Source organism: Symphalangus syndactylus, chromosome 14, assembly GCF_028878055.3.
Source record: "Symphalangus syndactylus isolate Jambi chromosome 14, NHGRI_mSymSyn1-v2.1_pri, whole genome shotgun sequence".
NCBI lineage: Eukaryota > Metazoa > Chordata > Mammalia > Primates > Hylobatidae > Symphalangus > Symphalangus syndactylus.
Genome location: NC_072436.2, coordinates 104177738 through 104200789, shown reverse-complemented (window position 1 = coordinate 104200789; position 23052 = coordinate 104177738). Strand labels below are relative to the sequence as shown.

General features: G+C 37.4%; 1 protein-coding gene and 1 pseudogene across 8 annotated transcripts in view; both read right to left on the bottom strand.

Moving 5' to 3' along the window:
• STRN (striatin) overlaps positions 1-23052 on the bottom strand; it is a 132427-nt gene that overhangs the window by 31735 nt on the left and 77640 nt on the right. For 4 of the 8 annotated variants that reach the window (XM_063618143.1, XM_055240691.2, XM_063618147.1 and 1 more), the window contains 6 exons: positions 19312-19422; positions 16818-16904; positions 16235-16378; positions 10223-10359; positions 2304-2479; positions 569-616 (listed from right to left, as the gene is read on the bottom strand). In XM_063618143.1, coding sequence (XP_063474213.1) covers positions 569-616; positions 2304-2479; positions 10223-10359; positions 16235-16378; positions 16818-16904; positions 19312-19422 — 703 coding nt within the window. The remainder of the gene's footprint in view (positions 1-568; positions 617-2303; positions 2480-10222; positions 10360-16234; positions 16379-16817; positions 16905-19311; positions 19423-23052) is intronic. The other 4 variants (XM_055240692.2, XM_063618144.1, XM_063618145.1 and 1 more) reach the window with 3 other exon arrangements.
• LOC129463287 (uncharacterized) lies at positions 156-252 on the bottom strand (annotated as a pseudogene).

Sequence of the window (23052 nt, the reverse complement as noted above, 5' to 3'; positions counted from 1 at the left end):
GGATCACTTGAGGTCAAGAGTTCAAGCCCAGGAGTTCAAGACCACCCTGGCCAACAGTGTAAAACCTTGTCTCCACTGGATCATGCCACTGCACTCCAGCCTGGGCAACAGGGCGAGACCCCGTCTCAAAAAAAAAAAAAAAAGAAAAGATAAAGAAAAATATGGAACCCTTCGTGAATCTGTGTCAGCCTGTACTGAGGCCTTGCTAATCTCTGTATCTTTCCAATTGTAGGGTATCTACTACCAAAGCAGGCACTTGAATATTTTAATCCAGATTATATGAGGAAAAAAAGTTGGAATTTCTAATATTTAAACCTAGTTGGCTCTAGTTTAAAGATATAAATATGTACCTCACTTAAACATCATGTAAATAAAATCTAATTTAAGCACAAATCCCTATTTGGCAATGATGAACTTGGTTTTAGCATTATATTATCTGCCAAATTCTTTTAAATTAAAAAAACACTCCTAAATACAAAGAATACCTAGTAAGTGAAAGAAAATAAAATATCCTAACCAGACTATTTTACAAAGATATCAGTTAAATAAAGAAAAAGCATATACTTACTTATGGGCTCTGAATGTATAGATAGGTTCTACATCAAGAGAAGTGCTCCTAAATCAGAGAGAGATGACTTTACCATTCTAAGTTTCAGTAAACAGTACAATTAAACATATGTCATAAAACTGCCTTTAAAAATACAAACATTATGGGAATATACCATTCTCAACTACATGATACATAAGAAAGCTTACTTAAAACCAATTATAGTTTCATGGCATCAAGAAACACGATTCTTGTTTAGTAATAACATCATGTTACAGTATTTTTAGCCCTGTCATAATCTATTTGACTAAAGGGAAAGACAGCTTCATTCAAGAGAAACAACATGAGCTTTGAAGAGATAAATTTCTGAACTCAATTTCCAGTTCTGTCACTAATTGGCTAACTTTAAGCAAATTATTTAATCTTTCAGAACTTCAGATTACTCCATTTAAAACAAAACAGAAAAATGAGAATAACACCAAATAATCACAGGATTAAATGGGATTCTACAATTTAAAAGACACCCCAGGACACAATCATGCACATAGTGGGATATCAGCAAATGGTACTTTTATTTCCTTGCCTTTCCAATAAGGATAATATGTCTATCCTTCATACTGAAGAGACTGTCCAAATTTCGGTTTATTCATTACTCAGAACACCATTATTATAGGTACACTATACCCTAATACTGGCTATGACTTTGATGGAAACTGGATTTAAAGTCACGTACTTACTGTTTTCTACATTGTATTGCAGTTATGCACAGACATGTTATCTTACAATGTATAATCAGTAAACTATTTTTCTCTTCTAAAAATACCTAATCTATGTGAAAGTCCATCTGGTTTTAGCAATATCTGGTTGAGCTATCTGAAGCAGACTGATAATCAAGTATTTCATCTACCCTATGTATGACACAGCATGAATGACATTGATCTCTCTTAAGCCAGGCAACAGATTTCCTCCATTGGTAGTAAAATTCTTGTAACCTCCTCTATTTGATGTTCAGTGATGACTCTTATAATAACATAGTGCCTAACACCGCAAAAGGGTCTTTGCTGGCAGATGCTGGTTCTTTTTTTTTTTTTTGACATGTCACCCAAAGGAGTGGAGCTCCGATAAGGACCCAAGCAAGTAGAATCAGGTTTAGCTATGTGACTTTTAAAGGGTTTACACTAATTCATGTCTATCCATGCTTAGACAGGAACTAAAGGGCCAAGGCGAGCACTAGCAGTTAAGTTAGCCTCTGAGTCTAGACATGTTGGTGGGTATGGAAAGTACCTAAAGTCTCAAGGCCAAAAGACAAGACCAAGACCCTCCACCCATCACAGTGAGGCTTTTCTCTGCTCCATCCCATAAATCTAAATCTAGTAAACAATGGGGCAAGGTGGAAGTGGAGATTTGGTTATTTTAAAGATGCATATACCTGTTTATAAGAACAGTCCAAACCTTCAGTATAGATAAGGGGCTCCCCAAATATGGCAGCCATTTAAAAATACTGTTATGTATAAAGACTGTAATCAGTATTCACAAACCCTGGTGAAACCAACAGATAATACCATATCTTCCTAAGCATCAGTTTTCTAACCTAGCATTAGGTTGTATAAATGGAAAAACACAATAAATTACATGACATAGAAGAAAGAACTAGAAGAAATGTTTGGGAAATTTAATAGAAATAATAAAATATGTAGTTTTCTGCTGAAAATGTTACTTAAAATATTCAAATAATGTTAAAGTAGAATATTCTCACTTTTTGGCTGGGGCTGTTTTCTGTAAATTCCACATTTTTAATGTGTGATCCTCTGATGCTGTTATCAAAACAGGCTCAATGGGATGGAAAGCAAGGGCTCGGATGCCATCAAAGTGACTTCTCAATGTAAACTTAGGGTTCCATGTCTTCCTCAATGCATCTTTATTGTTTGCTATCTATTAAAGAAACAAAACAAAGATATCTACACACTTAGCTAAGGATAGGGGAAAAAACTTGCATTTCAACATTAATTCTTGCTGATTTGTCAATAAATGATCACTTTGCAATTTTTAAAACAATATGATTTTTATACGTAAATAACCAAACCACGAAGCAAAATTAGCAATAACCCAACACTAGTTTTCTTTGAAGAAATATGAAAGGTGTATTACAAAAACAACATAATTCAATATAAAAAGTGAATCAAATTATATAAAATAGATCTTACTAGGATAAATAAGACCAAGTAATTCAATACAAATTATAGTATACAAGCATAATTTTGGGTAAGAGTTGAAAAACTAAGTTATCTTTAAACCTGCCAACATTTTAAAATATCATACTTTTGAGATTTTAAATACTTTCTAATAGCTAAATTTTCTTCATCAAACTGGAGGCAAAGTTTATAAACTGAAAACATAAAATGTTAAAAATGGAAGAGGTAACACAAAGAATGCGTTCTACTGGTAAAACACACACATGTTCTTTCCCTCCACGGTAACTCAATCTCAAAAATGAAGAAAAAAAAAAAGCACTATTTTTTTCATTCCAATTATATAACAGAAAAGCTAAAGAGGTAGATTATATTTGATTTTACACTAGCACCACAGGGTATGAATTCTTCACACTCCAAGGCTAGCAATCAGACTAAGTTGAAATAAGGGTAGCAAAAGTACAATCATGTGCCACATAACTACATTTTGGTCAACGATGGACCACATATATGATGCTGGCCCCATAAAATTATAATGGAGCTGAAAAATTCCTATAGTAACATCATAGCTGTTTTAATGTTGTAGCACAACACATTACTCACATGTTTGTGGTGATGCTAGTATAAACAAACCTATTTGTGCTGCCAGTGGTATTAAAGTCTAGCATGTATAATTATGTACAGAACACAATACTGGATAATGATAATAAACTGCTGTTACTGGTTTATGTATTTATTATAATTTTTACTCTACAGTATATTCCTTCTACTTATTTTTTAAAAGTTAACTGTAAAACAGCTTTAGACAGGTTAGAAGGCCCTGTTATCACAAAAGATGACAGCTCCATGACTGTGACTGCCCCGAAGACCTTCTAGTGGGACAAGATGTGGAGGTAGAAGAGAGTGATACTGATGATCCTGACCCTGTATAGGCCTAGGTTAATATGCATGTATGTGTATTCATTCCTAACAAAAAAGTTAAAAAGTAAAATAAACATTAAAAATTTTAAAAATAGGAAAAAACATATAGAATAAGGATATAAAGGAAGAGAATATTTTTCTACAGCTATACAATGTGTTTGTGTTTTAAGCTGTGTCAAAATGTTTTTAAAAATTCAGTTTATAAAGTAAAAAATTATAGTAAGCAAAGTCTAATTTATTACTGAAGAAAATTTTTTACATACAATTTAGCACAGCTTAGGTGTACAGTGTTTACAAAGTCAATGGTAGTGTGCAGTAATGTCCTAGACCTTCACATTCACTCATCACTCACTCACTGACTCATTCAGAGCAACTTTCAGTCCTGCAAGCTCCATTCGTGATATGTGTCCTACACAGGTGTACCATTTTAAAATCTTTTACACTGTATTTTTACCACACCTTTTCTATGTTTAGACATGTTTAGATACTTACCATTGTGTTACAGTTGCCTACAGTACAGTAACATGCTGTATAGATTTATAAAGCCTATGCCATTTAGGCTTGTAAGTACACTCTATGATGTTTGCACAACAATGAAATCACCTAATGAACCCATTTCTCAGAATGTATCCCTATCATTAAGCAATGTATGACTGTATTGCTTAAAGACTGGAGAAATACTACTTATTTACAAATGACAAAAATACAGCAATACTAACAACAGCTGTTATTTTGGGCATTATTCATTATTTTGACCATTATTGAAAATACTTTATGTGCATTAACTCACTTAATCCTCAAAATAAATCTATGAAGAAGGAATTAACAGTATCTCTACTTTACAGGCTAGACACATCAGGAAAAGAGAAGTTAAGTGACTTGCCCAAAGAACCCTGCCAGTAAGTGGAGGGGCCTGGATTCAAACCCAAGCAGTCTGAATTTAGAAGTTACCCTCAATAAAACATCTGCAGAAAAAAAAATGCATAGAACATGTCAAATTAGGATAATAAGAGAACATAAAATATATCATTCAAGGAACTACTGTAACTACTGGGGCTGGTTATTCTGGAAGAAAAGCTGAGCTGAATCATGTCTGCTCTTTTTAAGCACCTGAAAGGCTTTCACGTGAAAGAGCAATCAAATTCCTTCTGAACGTCTTAATGTGGCAGGCAGCCACTAAGATGGCCCCAATCGGCCCCACTTCCTTATAGGTAAACCTTATATAGTTCCCTCCCCCATTATGGGGTTGGTCTCTGTCACCAATAGAATATAGCAGAAGTGAAAACAAGTTGTAACATCTTCCATCTTGGGTGTTCTTGCTCTCTCTCTTTTCACATGCACTCACATTGGGGGAAGCTAGCTGCCATGCTGAAAAGCCCATGGAGAGACCTATGTGGTGAGGAACTAAAGTCTCCCCCAATAGCCAGCAAAGAACCAAGGCCTCTCAACAACCACAGGAAGAGCTTGAAAGCAGATCCACCCCACAAGTCAAGTCTTCAGGTGATACTGCAGCTCTGGCCAACACCTTGATTGCAACTACATTGGAGACTCTAAGACAGAATCACCTGGCTAAACTGCTTCTGTATTCCTGACCCACAGAAACTATGAAGATAATAAATGTTTTTTGTTTTAAGCTGCTAAGTTTTGGCATAATTTGTTACATAGCCATAGGTTACTGGTATTATTATGAAACCAGGAACTACTTTTGGAAACCGAGTGACAGACCTAACACCAAGTTTTCTAACAATTAAAAGCTATGAAAAAAGAATGAGCTTTATCTGGAGAGAGGACTAAGTTCCATTACATACTGGATAAACTCTGTGGGGATAGAATAGAGAGAACAAAAGTATCTAATGGGAACTTCTGCTTCTAGCCATGACAAATCAGGTAATTTGGACCACCTCTGCACTAAGGACAAGTAGAAAAGCAGAATTAAACATAAAAAACAGAGAATAAAATACTGAAGAAAAACCAGGCCAAAATCCAGAGAACAGAGGCCTAAAATGTGAGCCCAGTATTTGGGCTGTTTTCCCCAGACGCTGTTTACTGATTCCAGAGGGGATGGCTGAGAAGCCGAGCAGTTTTTCTGACAGATTTGAGCTCTCATAGGGATACAAATTGATGAACCTGCCACAACAGTGGGGCTCAGTAAGTCACTTCGCTTTGGGTTATGATTTCAAAGGGTGGCATCCTACACATAAGGGCAAACTAGAAAAAGCCAAGCTTGCAGGGACTGTAAAAATTTAAAATGGAATAAAGTGATCCCAGATCCCAGAGGTAGTGGCTGCATACATCTGAGAAAAGCAATTTAAATTATAGCTTTTCGTCTGAAGTTATTTCTACAGACAACTTTTCAAATAACAGTTTCTTGAAAATAAAAATAATCATGTACATAAGGATGTAAGACAATATAACTGAAAATAAGCAGAAACAACACATAACAGTAACAGAACTACAGACTTTCCAATTCAACTTTAAAATAATCATGCTTTAGCTGGGCATACTGGTGAACATCTGTAGTTCCAGCTACTCAAGAGGCTGAGATGGGAGGAGAGCCTGAGTCCAGAAGGCAGAAGTTGCAGTGAGTCAAGATTATGCCATTGCACACCAGCTTGGGTAAGAGAGTAAGATTCTGTCTCAAAAAAATTAATAATAATAATCATGTTGATTATGTTCAAGGAGATAAAAGACAAGATTGAAAATTTTGGAAGAAATCTGTAAACAATCTAAAAAAAAGAATTCGGCCAGGTGCAGTGGCTCAAACCTGTAATCCCAGAACTCTGGGAGGATGAGGTGGGTGGATGATGAGGTCAGGAGATCAAGACCATCCTGACCAACATGGTGAAACCCTGTCTCTAATAAGAATACAAAAATTAGCTGGGCGTGGTGGCATGTGCCTGTAATCTCAGCTAGCTGGGAGGCTGAGGCAGAATTGCTTGAACCCGGGAGGCGGAGGTTGCCGTGAGCCGAGATTACGCCACTGCACTCCAGCCTGGCAACAAAGCAAGACTCCACGTCAAAAAAGAAAAAAAATTCAAGAAGCAAAAACCAGCCAGATGCTGTGGCTCACACCTATAATCCCAGCACTTTGGGAGGCCGAGGCGGGCGGATCACAAGGTCAGGAGATCAAGACCATCCTGGCTAACACGGTGAAAACCCCATCTCTACTAAAAATACAACAACAACAAAAAAATTAGCTGGGCGTGGTGGCGGGCACCTGCAGTCCCAGCTACACGGAAGCCTGAGGCAGGAGAAGGGCATGAACCCAGGAGGCGGAGCTTGCAGTCAGCTGAGATCGCACCACTGCACTACAGCCTGGGCAACAGAGCAAAATTGTGTCTCAAAAAAAAAAATAAATAAAAAGCAAAAACTGTAAGACCTCAATAGATGGGCTTAACTACTGACTAAAGATTACTGAAGAGACAATTAGTGAACTGAAAGACGAATCATAAAAAAAAATAAAGAATGGGAATAGGAGACAGAGGTCACAGGAAGAAGAGGAAGAAGGTATAACACACATGTAACTATGTTCCAAAAAGAGAAGAGAAAGAGAGAGAGAGGTGCAAGAGTGGTACTCGAAGAGAAATGGCTGAGAACTTTACAAAAGTGATGAAAATATATCAAGCCATAAAGATTTAAGAACTTCAAGAAACTTAAATAAAAAGGAAAACAAACCTTGGCTAAAAAAAAAAGACACAGATAATATTAGTGAAAAAAATCAGACTAACATTAAACGACCAACAACAGAAATGATAGTTGACCTTAGCAGAAAACATAAAAACAAAGACAGTAAAATACTATGTTTAGAGTAAAAAAACAAAAAAACAACACCTCTGCCAACTAGAATTCAATATGCAATAACAGTTCACCCACTCAGGCTAAACAAAGATATTTCAGAAAACAAGACACAGAGAGAACTGGATACCAACAGACCTTCACTAAAGAGAAATACTAAATGTTCTCAGGTGAAAAGAAAGTGATCCCAGATGGACAGTCAGACATGCAGAAAAGAATTTTAAAAAGCAAAATGTGTAAAGGATAATGTAAAATAAATAATCCTAACTGAAAATAGAGTGTACAAAACAATAATTTCCTTTTAGAAGATGAACATATTCAGAAATGTGTAACAAGAATGACACATAAGGGTGGGAATTAACCATTAAAAGCATTATAAGGTCTTTGCATAGAAAATTTTGATAAAGATGTATGTGATACTCTCTAGGGTACCCACTGAAGAGTAGCAAAAGAGTGTAGAAATTCCAAGTAGCAGAAAGGTGGAAGGTTGAATAAAAAATAATCTACCCCAGCCAGGCACGATTGGAAATATAAATGATTTTTTCTTTTTTGAGAGGGAGTCTCGCTCTGTCACCCAGTCTGGAGTGCGGTGGCATGATCTCGGCTCACTGCAAACTCTGCCTCCTGGGTTCACCGCATTCTCCTGCCTCAGCCTCCTGAGTAGGTGGGACTACAGGCGCCTGCCACAACGCCCGGCTAATTTTTTTGTATTTTTAGTAGAGACAGGGTTTCACTGTGTTAGCCAGGATGGTCTCGATCTCCTGATCGTGATCCGCCTGCCTCGGCCTCCCAAAGTGCTAGGATTACAGGCGTGAGCTACCGCGCCTGGCTTAGAAATGATTTTTTTTAAATCTTTATCAGGTCAGGCATGGTGGTTCACACCTGTAATCCCAGCATTTTGGGGGAGGCTGAGGCAGGTGAACTGCTTGAGCTTAGGAGTTTGAGACCTGCCTGAGCAATATGGCGAAAGCCTGTCTCTACCAAAAATAAAAGAAAGTACCTGGGTGTGATGGTGCGTGCCTATGGTCCCAGCTAATTGGGAGGCTGAGATGGGAGGATCATTTGAGCTCGGGGGCGGGGCGGAGGGTGCAGTGAGCTGAGATCAAGCCACTACACTCCAGCCTGGGTGACCGAGTGAGACCCTGCCTTAAAAAAAAAAATTTTTTTTTTGTAAATCTGTATCATATTTGTGGAGAATGGATTGCAAGGAGCCCATTTAGATTAGATGGTTATTGTAGTAGCTCTGGCTAAGAAAACAATGGACCAGGATAGAAAGTGAAAAGTAGTATATGGATTTCAACTGTTTTTGGAGGTAGAACCCAAAAGACTTACTAATGGGCTTAGCAAAGAGGTTGGGAGTTTTTTTATCTGTATGAAGAGGAGTGGGTGGTAAGAATTACTCTTTGGAGTGCTTCTTTACCATACCTATGGTTTGCTTAGGCATCTATCCTACATCCCCTGTATGGTGCATGTGCTGCAAGAGATACATTGTGTTTTCCAACAGAGATCATAAACTATCAAAGTGAGAGGAATTTAATGAAATAAGACAGGTTATAAATACTTCACCTATGACATAAGCAACTATTTTTCTAATAAATTGTTTATTGTGATGAGCAATTATAAACACAATTTTTTTTTTTTTTTTGAGGCAGAGTCTTGCTCTGTCGCCCAGGCTGGAGTACAGTGGCGAAATCTCGGCTCACTGCAAGCTCCGCCTCCCAGGTTCACGCCATTCTCCTGCCTCAGCCTCCTGAGTAGCTGGGACTACAGGCGCCCGCCACCACGCCCGGCTAATTTTTTGTATTTTTAATAGAGACAGGGTTTCACCGTGTGAGCCAAGATGGTCCCGATCTCCTGACCTCGTGATCCACCTGCCTTGGCCTCCCAAAGTACTGGGATTACAGGCATGAGCCACCGCACCCAGCCCTATAAACACATTTATAAAACAATTATGTTTGGAATTAAGTAAATGTATGCCCAAAGGTACAAAGATTTCAATTTTGGTCCAAATCTCTGATGGGTCAGCCTTAACATCTGGAAAGCACACTGTATACATCCATGCCTACTAATAATTAAAATCTCTTCGCAACAGGATATTGACTAGTGTACTAAAGAAGCAAGGCAAATATTGTTTAGGTAGGCATTAATTACAACTAATTGCTGGTGCCCTAAAAAAGAAAACAAAATCCAAATTTGGTAATGGAAAAACGAATTATTTCCCCTATCAAAAAGCAATAAACAAATCATACTAAATTATGGATTTAGGTAAAGCCCAAAATTTTAATCTCTAGGTTATGGAAAAATGTTAGTTTTTCTTTATGTATCTTTCAAAGTTTGCAATGAAAACTGAACCAAGTTCTATACTTGTAAAGAAGTTTCACCATTGCCTTCATTTTCTATAAAATCAACTTTTTATTTTATTTTACTTTTTTGAGATGGAATCTCACTCTGTTGCACAGGCTGGAGTGCAGTGGTGCAATCTTGGCTCACTGCAACCTCTGCCTCCTGGGCTCAAGCAATTCTCCTGCTTTAGCCTCCCAAGTAGCTGGGATTATAGGCACCTGCCGCCATGCCTGGCTACTTTTTTGTATTGTCTGTAGAGACAGCATTTCTCCACATTGGCCAGGCTGGTTTTGAACTCCTGACCTCAAGTGATCTGCCCGCCTCGGCCTCCCAAAGTGCTGGATTACAGGCGTGAGCCACCACACCCAGCCCAAGTTTTTATTTTTAAAAACCAAGTAAACACATCAAAAACAAAACTACTACTTACATCGTAAGTTAGTGAGTCTGCTTCATTGGCCACCGTAAGGCCTGCTAGTTCTCCAAGTCCCAGTTCACTTTCAAGGGCTTCATCTGCTCCCATGATGAATGACTTTCCAGAAGAAGGAGGAAATGTCAATGCTTCCACTGAAGAGGGAAGACAAAGGAAACATTAAAAAATCTCTAAGGAGCCAACATTTAGTCTCATTTGCTTGCATCAAATTTCTTGTAAGTGCACATATACACTTAATTGTTTTTAAATGCTTTTAAACACAATAAAATTCAGTGAGCAGAAAATCCTAATAATTTATTGCTTTTTCCATATCTTAACCACAGGTAAAGGCATCAACTAATTAGAAAAGTAAAACATGAAACAAATCTAAGAATCCACTGTCCTTTCCTTTTCACTATATAGAAAAATAATGACTATAGGAAAGTAAGTTTTTCTCATTTGGTATTTCATGTTAATTACCTAAACAATTTCTATTAATTACTAAATATATGTAATAAGTACTGGTCTCATTCAAAATATAATTCATTAATTTTATAACCTAGAATTTCAAATGAAAATGGGTCAAACTCTAAAATGTGCCTATTTATGGGACAAAATCAATATATGGTGTTACAAGTCAGGATTACCTATGCCGGGCAGGAGAGGGGTACTGATTAAAGAAAGGAAGCAACAACAGGACTTCCAGGGCCCTGGTAATGTTCTACTTGTTGATCTAAGGGGTGGTGACATGGAAGGGTAATAATTTTATCTTGATGACAATTCACTGAGCTGTACCCTTATGATATCAGCACTTTTCTGTAGGTATATTATAGTTCATCTAAAAATGTTTACTTCAGATTATATTTTTTCTTTTTTTTTTAATGTTTTTTTTCTGAGACAGAGTCTCGCTCTGTCACCCAGGCTGGAGTGCAGTGGTGACATCTTGGCTCACTGCAACCTCCACCTCCTGGGTTCAAGAAATTCTCCTGCCTCAGCCTCCCGAGTAGCTGGGATTACAGGTGCGTGCCACCACACCTGGCTAATTTTTGTATTTTTAGTAGAGACGGGGTTTCACCATGTTGGCCGGGCTGGTCGTGAACTCCTGACCTCAAGTGATCCACCTGCTCTGGCCTCCCAAAGTGCTGGGATTACAGGTGTGAGCCACTGCACCCAGTAAAGAAAATTTTTTATTTGTTTTTTTGTTTTTTAGATGGAGTCATGCTCTGTGGCCCAGGCTGGAGTGCAATGGCTTGATCTCAGCTTACTGCAACCTCCGCCTCCTGGGTTCAAGCAGTTCTCCTACCTCAGCCTCCCAAGTAGCTGGGATAACAGGCACCTGCCACCATGCCTGGCTAATTTTTGTATTTTTAGTAGAGACGGGGTTTCCCCATGTTGACCAGGCTGATCTGAAATTCTGATCTGAGGTGATCCACCTGCCTTGGCCTCCCAAAGTGCTGGGGATACAGGCGTGAGCCACTGCACCCGGTGAGAAAATTTTTTTAAATGTCCACTGGAACACTTTCATTAGCTGTGAACTGTGCTTCAAAGATGTCAGTTTTACTTTGTGAATAACCTGAAATATCCTATTTGTAACATTTAGAACATAACAATCCAATTCCTTCAACAACCATCATAGAAAAATCAGTTAAAAGCAAAATGTCAAATTAAAATAATGATTTTAATTTGGTCAATAACAAAATGTCACTCTTTATAAATGCAAATTGTTCTGACAAACGTCAGAGATGGTCTTTGAGTAGTTTCCTAGAGGTGGTTACATATGACAAACATTTGTGAGTCAATGAGATGAATTTAGTAGTTCAAACCCTAGCTGCTAAAGGGGTAAATTAATTTTCTTAAAAGAAACAAGTCAACTGTATTGACTAGTGCATGTACAAGACATTTTTCAGTTTTATATTCAATCATGTCTAATAATAAATACTCATTGAATAAATGAAAGAATTGGCCGGGCTCGGAGGCTCATGCCTGTAATCTTAGTGTTTTGGGATACCAAGGTGAGAGGACCCTTTGGGGCCAGGCGTCTGAGACCAGCCTGGGCGACAGGGCGAGACCCCTATCTCTTAAAAAAAAAAAAAATCTGAGACAGGGGTGTCACTCTGTCACCCAGGCTGGAGTGCAGTGGTATGATCTCAACTCACTGCAACGTACACCTCCCAGGTTCAGCAAATTCTCCTGTCTCAGCCTCCCAAGTAGCTGAGATTACAGGCACCTGCCACCATGCGTGGCTAATTTTTGTATTTTTAGTTGAGATGGGGTTTTGCCACGTTGGCCAGGCTGGTCTCAAACTCCTGACCTCAAGCGATCCGCCCGCCTTGGCCTCCCAAAGTGTTGCGATTACAGGCGTAAGCCATCATGCCTGGCCTCTACAAAATTTTTTTTAACAATTAACCAAGCACGGTGGTGCATGCCTCTAGTCCTAGCTACTTGGAAGGCTTGAGGCAGGAGGATCTCTTGAGCCCAGGAGTTTGAGGGTACAGTGAGCTATGACTGCACCACTGCACTCCAACCTAGGCGACAGAGCAAGATCATGTCTTTAAAAAAAAATTTTAAAATAGTTACTTGCTTTTAAAAACAGTAGTGACAAACTCTTAAAATCCTCATCAGAACAAAACAGAGCATAAATTAAGACATTATCAAACCACCATACAATACAGTAGCAAAAATAAACACAGGTTTTACCCAGAATACCATATATCAAATCCGAGAAGTTCAAACAACTCTAAACATTTACTAATGAAGAATAGGAATTGTTTAAGTTAGAACAGCAATTTTCAGGTCAAAAATATCAACTGAATGACTCATGTGAGACTATGATGGGAGGCCTTCAGCCAGGTGTTTTTTGTTTGATTTGTTCTCATTTCTAACATTTCCAGATAACTTTGTTCAGGTGTAAAAGACTAAGATTCCTAGGATAGACCATATACATTATGTAAGCTAATTCTAACTACTGCTCTACAAATGGCCAAGTAAAACCTGAAAACAAGAAGATAACAACTCCTTCCTTACATACCAGTGGACAGCCAGGACACTCCAGGACTGAAGAGGGAGAGCAGTAATAAGCATCACTGTTACCTGATTGTTCCTAAGGAGCCTTAGAACTTAAGACTATAGGTCACATTTCCATCTGGCAACTAAACTTTCCTAGCCCTAATCAGCTTTTACCAAAAAACAAAACAAAACAAAACCTTGTGCCTTTTAAGTGTGACACTGCCTTCTGATTTTTTTTTTTTTTTTTAAGACAGAATCTCACTCTGTCACCCAGACTGGAGTGCAGTGGTGTGATGTCAGCTCACTGCAACCTCCGCCTCCTGGGTTCAAGTGATTCTCCTGCCTCAGCCTCCCAAGTAGCTGGGACTACAGGCACACGCCACCATGTCCAGCTAATTTTTGTATTTTTATTTGAGACAGGGTTTTGCCATGTTGGCCAGGCTGGTCTTGAATTTCTGGCCTCAAGTGATCTGCCCACCTCAGCCTTCCGAAGTGCTGGGATTACAGGCGTGAGCAACTAAACTGCACTCGGCCCTGCCTTCTGAATTATTAAAATAAAAATAAACTAACGAAATTATAAAGCACGCACAGCGTATGAATGTTCTTTCTGAAAGCGGACTGAAGACCAAGAAGTATCAGTTATAGACAATTAAATATACAATCTATCTCTTAAATGTTTTTTCTATTTCCGAAAAACCTGCACTGAGGGGGAAGGCTTATGACCACTGCTGCATATAGTAAGTTAAACAAACATTCAGTGCTTGAGTTTTAAAGTTCCTCACTATGTTTTTTATCAAGGACATCTTCTGTGGCTTACATAATGCTTTTGTACATCTGTCATTTAGTAAATAGTATATATCCTGCCTCTATTATTAGAATTCTGCATAATTCAAGTATGACCCCAGATGAAATCTGATAAACTTTTTGAATTACAAGAATAAGAGAAAAACTAACTTTTTTCCTTATCTAGACCTGATCTTGGGATAAATGCAACTGATTAGAAGTCTCATACCTATAATGTCAACAGAATGCATCTCCCAGTGATCAACATACCTACTGAGGACCATGACCTCACATCTGTAATTCAAAAGACATCAAATAAATTTCACACCTAGAGTGTGATGTGTTGATTCTTTGTATGGGTAATAAATTCCAAGTATGCTATAATTGACTCTAACAAATGATTAACCATGTACTGGTCAAAAATTTCACTGAAAAAGTATTCCAATCATGAAAATCTGTATACATCTAAATCATATCAGTTTATGTCTCTCTAAAATGTAATTTATTAAAAAAAAGAAAAAAACATATGATTATGCTGTGGCTTTTTCTCAGGCTGTGTTGATCAATAAATAATAATTTGAAGAGAGTGCAAATATATTATTTAAATTCAGGATTGATTTTTTTAAATAAGTATTTTAAAATATACATTAATCATAATTACTTTTATGTCATGCTGAATTTTCACCTAATATAAATATTTGATTGTTTTAAGAGACAGGGTCTCACTATGTCATCCAGGCTGGAGTGCAGTAGCTATTCACTGACTCAATCATCACGCACTACAGTCTCCAACTCCTGAACTGGGGCTGGGCGCAGTGGCTCACGCCTGTAATCCCAGCACTTTGGGAGGTCGACGCAGTTGGATCACTTGAGCCCAGGAGTTTGAGATCAGCCTGAACAACATGGCAAAACCATGTCTCTACAAAAAGCATACCAAAAATTATCTGGGCATGGTGGCATGTGCCTATAGTCCTAGCTACTCAGGAGGCTGAGGTGGAAGTATCACCTGAGCCTGAGAGGTCAAGGCTGTGGTGAGCTGTGATTATGCCACTGCACTCTAACCTGAGTGACAGAGTGACAGCCTGTCTCCAAAAACAAACAAAAAACAAAACAAACCTCCTGGACTCAAGTGATCCTCCCACCTCAGCCTCCCAAGGAACCACCAGGCTCAGCTTAAATATGTACTTTAAAATCAATTTCCACATACAAGCATTTTACATATTTATAAATAGATAAATCAGACTTTGTGTCTAAAAGAAAGAACTGTATTTATATACCATAAGATTACACTGCAAAAGACTAAAAATAGCTTAAATATTCAAAAGGAAAAGTTTCATATCAAGTCTATAATATACAATCTTAAAATTGTGATTATGAAAATCATTTGTATGATTTTAAGAACACAAAATAGAATTATTATACATGATGTAGAATAATGCATATTTTTATATAGGTATATTCTATACCTGTATAAAAAGTATATACATGTGAGGCCAGGCATGGTGGCTCATGCCTGTAATCCCAGCACTTTGGGAGCCCAAGGTGGGCAGATCACTTGAGGTCAGGAATTCGAGGCCAGCTTGGCCAACATGGCAAAACCCCGTCTCTACTAAAAATACAAAAAAATTAGCTAGGCTTGGTGGCAGGTGCCTGTAATCCCAGCTACTCAGGAGGCTAAGGCAAGAGAATCACTTGAACCTGGGAGGTGGAGATTGTAGTGAGCCAAGGTCGTGCCACTGCACTCCAGCCTGGGTGACAGAGCAAGACTCCATTTCAAAAAACAAAAAAAAAAGTATATACATGTGAACCAAGACTGAAAGGGAACAAGTTAAAATAGCAGAATATGTGACTAGACTTTTAGGTGACTTTATCCCCTTTTTCAATTATCATTAATAAATTGCTTAAATATTTCAAAGTAAACATTTACTACCAATTTGTAGACTGTTAATTTTCCCAATGTTGGAATGGTATATATAGGGCCATGGGCATCAGTGGGGCCAGCAGATATTTTAAACCAGAATTTAGGGTTGGTTCTTAAGTGTATGCACCTTCTCAAGTCTTGAAGATTGAAGTTGGAATCAAACTCCCTTGAATGTAAGAAAGCTTGCATTTGGGGAAAACTATGCAGATCAAACATCTGCAGAATAAAATTCTCTCTGATAGGAGAGGCCTTTCTAATGAATGAATTTAAAGATACACATCCAAGTGAATTTTGTGCTCCAGAGTATCTTAAATACTTACCTTCATCTGCCCTATTAATTTCATGTTCAGGAAGCCTGGAGCTGCTGGGTCTGGAAGGTGAACCCACAGATGGCTGCAATGAAGGAAGTTCATCAACATCTCTCAAATTAGCAAGCATATCTTGTAGTTTTGACCTATTGGGCCCTAGCCAAAAAAAGGTGGGGTGGGAGGAGACAAAAAAGAGAAAAGAGAATTATCCAACTGCATCAAAATGGTATTATAAGCCTTATTTTCCATCCGTAAATATTTACCTTTAAAAATATTCTACTAGATTAGTAAGAATTATTTTCAAGTTTTCAAATTATTGTAAAAGTTTATTTCTTGAATTATACTTTTTAAATTAAGCAAACGGGATATCACTATTTACATAAAAAAGAATGCTCGTGTCCAGTTAGACCATGAAAAATAACATTCTTTAACCACTGAATATTGCTCTAAATGCAGCCAGATACAGATTGTGAGCCTACTGTGCACTGAATTAAACAATAACAACCCTGTTTGTTTAAATTAAGTTGCATTAATTGCCTTACATCCTGAAGCTATGGTACCCGAGGTGAAGTCTCATGCCCTACCGATTACTTACCTAAACTTTGATTCTTCATTCTCCCACATCCCTGTTTTGACTGTTTTATATAGGATAGAGGCTGAAACAGATCTTCAGTAGTTTTTCCTGTTATAAGTTTAATTAAGAATGGGAAAATCTTACCCAAAGTCTGTTATGGTTTGTTCCTATACCAGCAAAGAATACAACTATTTTTAAGCAATTTTAACTAATGCCTAGAAATGTATTTCAAGATGGTATGATTGGAGTACATGATTTGACCGGAAATATCTCTACTAGGCCACACTGAAAAAGACTCAAACTTTTCCAGTGAGTACTAGTTCAGTTAAAAAAAAAAAACTTTATGGTGGTTTATAAGTTAATGCTTTATATATCAATTCAAAGCATGGCTTCAGTTCTATTTTTATCCTAAGTCTTTACTTGTTCCTAGACTGCTATTTTATCAAGATAACATGAACTGAAGACATTAAACAAAATGTGCTGAAATGTGTAGTCCCTCTCTCTTCAATGAAAGATGTTAAAATTTCTCCCTTACAGTGTCATTTTTCTTCACCATACTAAAAAAACCATGTGCTAGATGTCTGAACACACTGTAATCCCCGGATTTAAGAAATCCAACTGCTTCTATTAGTAGGAATATTGTTCCAGTCAAATGGTGCAGTTTCAGTTAAGTGCTAAATTCCAACTACAGCAATGCCTTTATATTTGACAAGAACTGACTAATCAATGGAAAAGTAGATGGATTGTGCGTAAGTCCTGTTACCTTTCCAACTAAAGGATCTTTTAAATTTCAAGACATTCATTTTTGTAGCATAATGACCTAAAGAAATATATCAACACTAAGTTAATCTGGAAATTATTTCTCACATATGACATTCTTTTTTTTTTTTTTGAGACGGAGTCTCTCTTTTTCACCTAGGCTGGAGTGCAGTGGGGCAATCTCGGCTCACTGCAAGCTCCGCTTCCCGGGTTCACGCCATTCTCCTGCCTCAGCCTCTCCGAGTAGCTGGGACTACAGGCGCCCGCCACCATGCCTGGCTAATTTTTTTTTATTTTTAGTAGAGACGGGGTTTCACCGTGGTCTTGATCTCCTGACCTCGTGATCCGCCTGCCTCGGCCTCCCAAAGTGCTGGGATTACAAGCGTGAGCCACCGCGCCCAGCCGACATTCAAACTTTCCTCAAAATTTCAGTTTAACTGGTTTTTTGTCATGACTCTCAAAAGCCATGACAAATCATCTCCCTATGCTTGTTAAGATTAAATTGTCTATCAGTAAGTATATTTGGCTAAAAGGTATGAAATGTGCTTATGTTTTAATATTAATCTTTCTCATTCTGATTTAATCTATATTGAGATAGCATTAAACAACATCATCTCTCATTATGTAATGGTTTAACATCAATAACAGACACCGACTTTTTATCAAATCAAGCTAAATGCCTGTAAATTCTAAAATATTTTAAATAAAGGTTTAAATGCTTTTAAGTAATAAAGTTTAAAAGAATGTCCTAACAGGAATGACTGGTCTTTAATAAGCTTTAGCATCACTACAGAGAGAGAAAAAGAAAAAGCATACCTTTCCAGTCTTTCGCAACTTTAAAATACATTTCTCGCTAAGTTAGATTTTAATCTCACTTTATACTACCTTAGTATCTCAAATAATCAAATTCCTATTACCATAAAAGGGAGGCCCATATTGTCAATGAGGGTAGAAACACAAGGAGGTAATTTAGCCTTGTTCCCCTAAGAAGATGATTTAAGACTGTTTTCAGGAATGGTTTGCAAGGTTTTAAATTTCCATTTTACATTCTTAACTAGATCCATTGCTAAACAATTTGCATAATGAAATAATTAAACATATATGATTCACAGGGCTAGAAATTTCCTTTTGGATTTTGTTTTTGATGTGGCACATATTAAAAAGGAAAAAAAGTCATTGGTAATAATGTTATAAATAAAATTGGCCAAAAACGTTTAAATAGAAAATAAATATTTTTAGAAGTTATATATTTGACTCTGTGCCCTGTATAGCATATAGTGGTATAAGCAAATGAATTGCATGTTATGAACACATAGAATATTCAGGGGTAGAAATTAACTTTCTTTCTGCCACCAATGTCTATAAGCAATAATTCTGGTGGACTGCCAGAGGGTCACACTGAATGAGTTATAAATTGTCACTGAAAAAGAAAAACATTGTTATAATTAAGCATAAGTACTTTTAAAAACCAAATTATCACTGTGTTTGAATACATAGCCCAACACTCATGAGGCTCTGGATTTATTATTGGGATATAGTATACATGATTCCATAAGTACACGTGGGTTGTTTTCTTTTAAGTTCATAATTAAATAACTAATCATTTAATTTCAACCCCTGAGAGCAGGTGAAAAGGAAAGAGGTCAGGAGCAGAAATGAAAAAGAGTAAGTAGTTTTAGGAAAACATTGAAAAAAAAAACTGGGGGATGTAAAGACGCAAGATTTATGATTTACAGATACAATGTTTTCCACTTACTCTTCACCCCCTTTTTCCCCTTTCTCTCCTTTTTGTATTGTTCCTTGAGTTTGGTAATTACTCCCTGGTCCACATTCCAGGCTTCAGGCATGAGACATTGGTCTTCCTTTTCTAAACAGAGTGAAACAAATGAAACAGCCTTTTTCAATAAAATATTGAACACTCTGAGTCAGTATGTCTGAATGACATAACAACCATTTTCTTTATAGTATCACTAACTTAAAAAAAAAGTCAGTTTATTCATTATATACATATGTCACACAAAAAAATATAATCACTAAGAAGAAATGATCAGTGCAATTTCCTAGAATCAGTTTCTCTTGAAAGACACACACACACACACAAACACACACACACACACACACACACACAAACACACACACATACACACACCTGGAAGATTTTAGTGAATTTTAGTAAATTAAGGCCACTTTACAATCAAGAACTTCTTGGCCAGGTGGGGTGGCTCACACCTGTAATTCCAGCACTTTAGGAGGCCGAGGCAGGTGGATCACATGAGGTCAGGAGTTCGAGACCAACCTGACCAACATAGTGAAACCCCATTTCTAGTAAAAAAAAAAAAAAAAAAAAAAACAAAATTAGCCAGGCATGGTACCTCATGCCTGTAATCCCAGCTACTTGGGAAGCTGAGGCAGGAGACTCGCCTAAACCCGGGAGGCGGAGGTTGCAATGAGCCAAAATTGTGCCATTGCACTCCCGCCTGGGCAACAAGAGCAAAACTCTGTCTCAAAAAAAAACAACAACAAAAAACAGAACTTCTCGTTTTCAGAATTCCACTAGGGCTAACACAAAAAGACACTTTGTATTAATTTATGTGATGAGAGAAAATTATTATTTAGGGATTGTACAAAATAAACTCCAATGATCTTTTAAAGAATTTTATATTTTTGCCATGTGTTCATTGATAAGTGACAATTTTTATTTTACAGGATTAATACACAGCATTTGTTAAAACTTATTAATCAACCTTCATTTAAAATTTACAACTTAAATGATGTTAGTTTATAAATTCTTAAAACAGGAAACTGAGCTTCTAGTAGTAAAGACAATCAATAATCAATTGTCACTATTTCAAGAAGAAAATTTAAAGACTATGCTATGTATTTATATTTACTATAAAACAATGTAAATATTATATAATGCTATGTAAATGTTAACTCAGAATGCTAGCTTGAACTCAAGACTGATATATCCAACTGTTCATTCTACATTTCCATTAGGAAGTCTAACAGATACCTCCAAGCAAACATACAAAACCAAACACCCAACCTCTCTCCCCATCCAATCTGTTCCATCCAAAGGGTTCCCCACCTTATTTGATGACAATTCCATACATGCACTTGCTCAGAGCAAAACCCATTCTTTCCCACTCCACATTAAATATATCAGAGAAAACTATTTTCTCTATCTTCACAAATATTCAGAACCTGGCTTCTCAACACATCTACTACTACTCTGACCACTATGATCTCTTGCTAGGATTACTGCAATAATTGTTCCCCCTTCCCCAAGTCTATTATCAACACTGGTTTCCCTGTGTAGTCTATTCTCAATGTAGCAGCCAGAGATGGTTTAAAAATAAAAGATCATGTCACCCTTCTTGCTCAAATCCCTCCCATGGCTCCCCATCTCACCACTGGTCTACATGGCCCAACATGATCTGGTCATTTCTTACTACATTCTCCCTAGAATCACTCTGCTCTAGCCACTCTGGCTCCCTTAAATTTCTCAGGCATGCCAGGGATGCTGCTACCTTAGGGCATTTGTGCTGGCTTTCTTCTTCCTGAACACTTCTTCCCCAGATGGCCAATTCCCTCATCACGTCTTTTACTCAGTTGTTACCTTCTCAATGGGGCTTATCATGGCCACTATATTTTATGGGTTTTTTATTTATATATACATATGTGTGTGTGTGTATTTACTTATTTATCCATTTATTTTTGAGGCAGAATCTCATTCTATCAAACCAGCTGGGGCGCACTGTCACAATCTCAACTCACTGCAGCCTTGACCTCCTGGGCTCAAGCAATCCTCTCACCTCTGCCCCGCAAGTGGCTGGGACAACAGGTGTGTATCACCACGTCCGGCTAATTTTTAAAAAACTTTTTGTAGAGATGAGGTCTCACTATGTTGCCCAGGCTGGTCTCAAACTCCTAGGCTCAAGCAGTCTTCCCACCTCAGCTTCCCAAAGTGCTGGGATTACAGGCATGAGCCACTGCACCCAGCTAACCACTCTATTTTGAATTGTAACCTGCCTTTTCTACCCCACACTGACCCCAGCTCTATCTCCCTTACTCTGTACTTTTTCTACTTTCCATAGCATTTATCACCTTCTGACATACTATATCCTCTTACTTGAATGTAAGCACCAGAAGAATAAGGATCTTCACCTAGAAAACCCAGCAAATAGAAGGCACTTGGTCAATATTTGTTGAATGAATGATCCGAGTAAACCAAAGTGAATCATAATAAACAGAAATCTGTTTTTAACAATTTGAGTTTCAATCCAGTTTAGAAAACTGTTTCCTGGGCCTCTGAATATAATACTATTAAAAATCACTTTAAACAACATTTTTATATACTTAACTATAATCTATCAATAGGAGAAACATTATTTTCCCAGACAGACATAACAATTAAAAATGTTAATTTTCATCAATTAGGTCTTATAATAATAAATTAAACTAGATGGCTTTTGGGTCCCCAGAATGTCTTCAGGTTTTTGAAGTTAAAATGTAGGCTTATAATCTTACTAGACTCATAAAAACAATAGCAATCATGGAAGATGTATGGTAAAATCTTTTTGCTTGCCAGAATCTAACCAGATTCTCAACCTAAGCATATTCCTCTTTTTTTGGGGGGTGGGAGGGGTGGGTAGAGTAGAAGAGAGTTGGAGAGAACCCTTAAAATGGTTTAAATGTTCACTCAACTAGACAAGATCTGCAATCTAATTTTGTTAATTTGTTAAAAGTGAACCCTTTGTATCTGAATTATAAAATCCTAAAACATACAGGTCAAACTACTGGTAAAGAAACCTCCAGGGAACTGAAAGATTCCATTTACTCATGCTCACTAAGAGAACTATCCAGCACACTACTAAAGAAGGAGACAACTCAGTTGTGAGAACAGTCATGCATGTGACTCATATAACAGGCTAGGTAAAATGTACACACATGTATCATATAATACACTGAGCTATGACTCATACGTTAAAGTAAAGGAAGTCACACAAGGAAGAGTGCAGCTGTCCTCAGAGAAAAACCAATCTCTGGTACCCTTGCAATATGATTCACAATTAAAATTACCAACTATATCTATGCAGATGTCTGATTCCTCAGAGAAAGACCTCAGTGTGGCACAGTAGATGCAGCTATGTTGGTGGACTTGCCTAAAATATGAGTAACTTGATACACAAGCTCAGTAGGGAATAAGGCAGAATAAAGGCCTGTTTCACTTTAACTTCCCCTTGGTTTCCAGACTTGTTTTCTTGAAAGAAAAGCCAGTCACTCGGTAGCCATTGTATTCTTCAATGACTAAATAAGTATCTTTTATTTACTACAAAAAAAAAGGAAAAGAAGTACCATTGGTACCATGACAGGGTCCCTGAAGGTAATGGCAAATTTACATGGTTTAAGCAAAAGTAAAGGCATATGAAAAATTTATTGTGTGCTATGGTTATAAAGTTACTATTGTCAATATTATCACTGCACCAGAAAACTT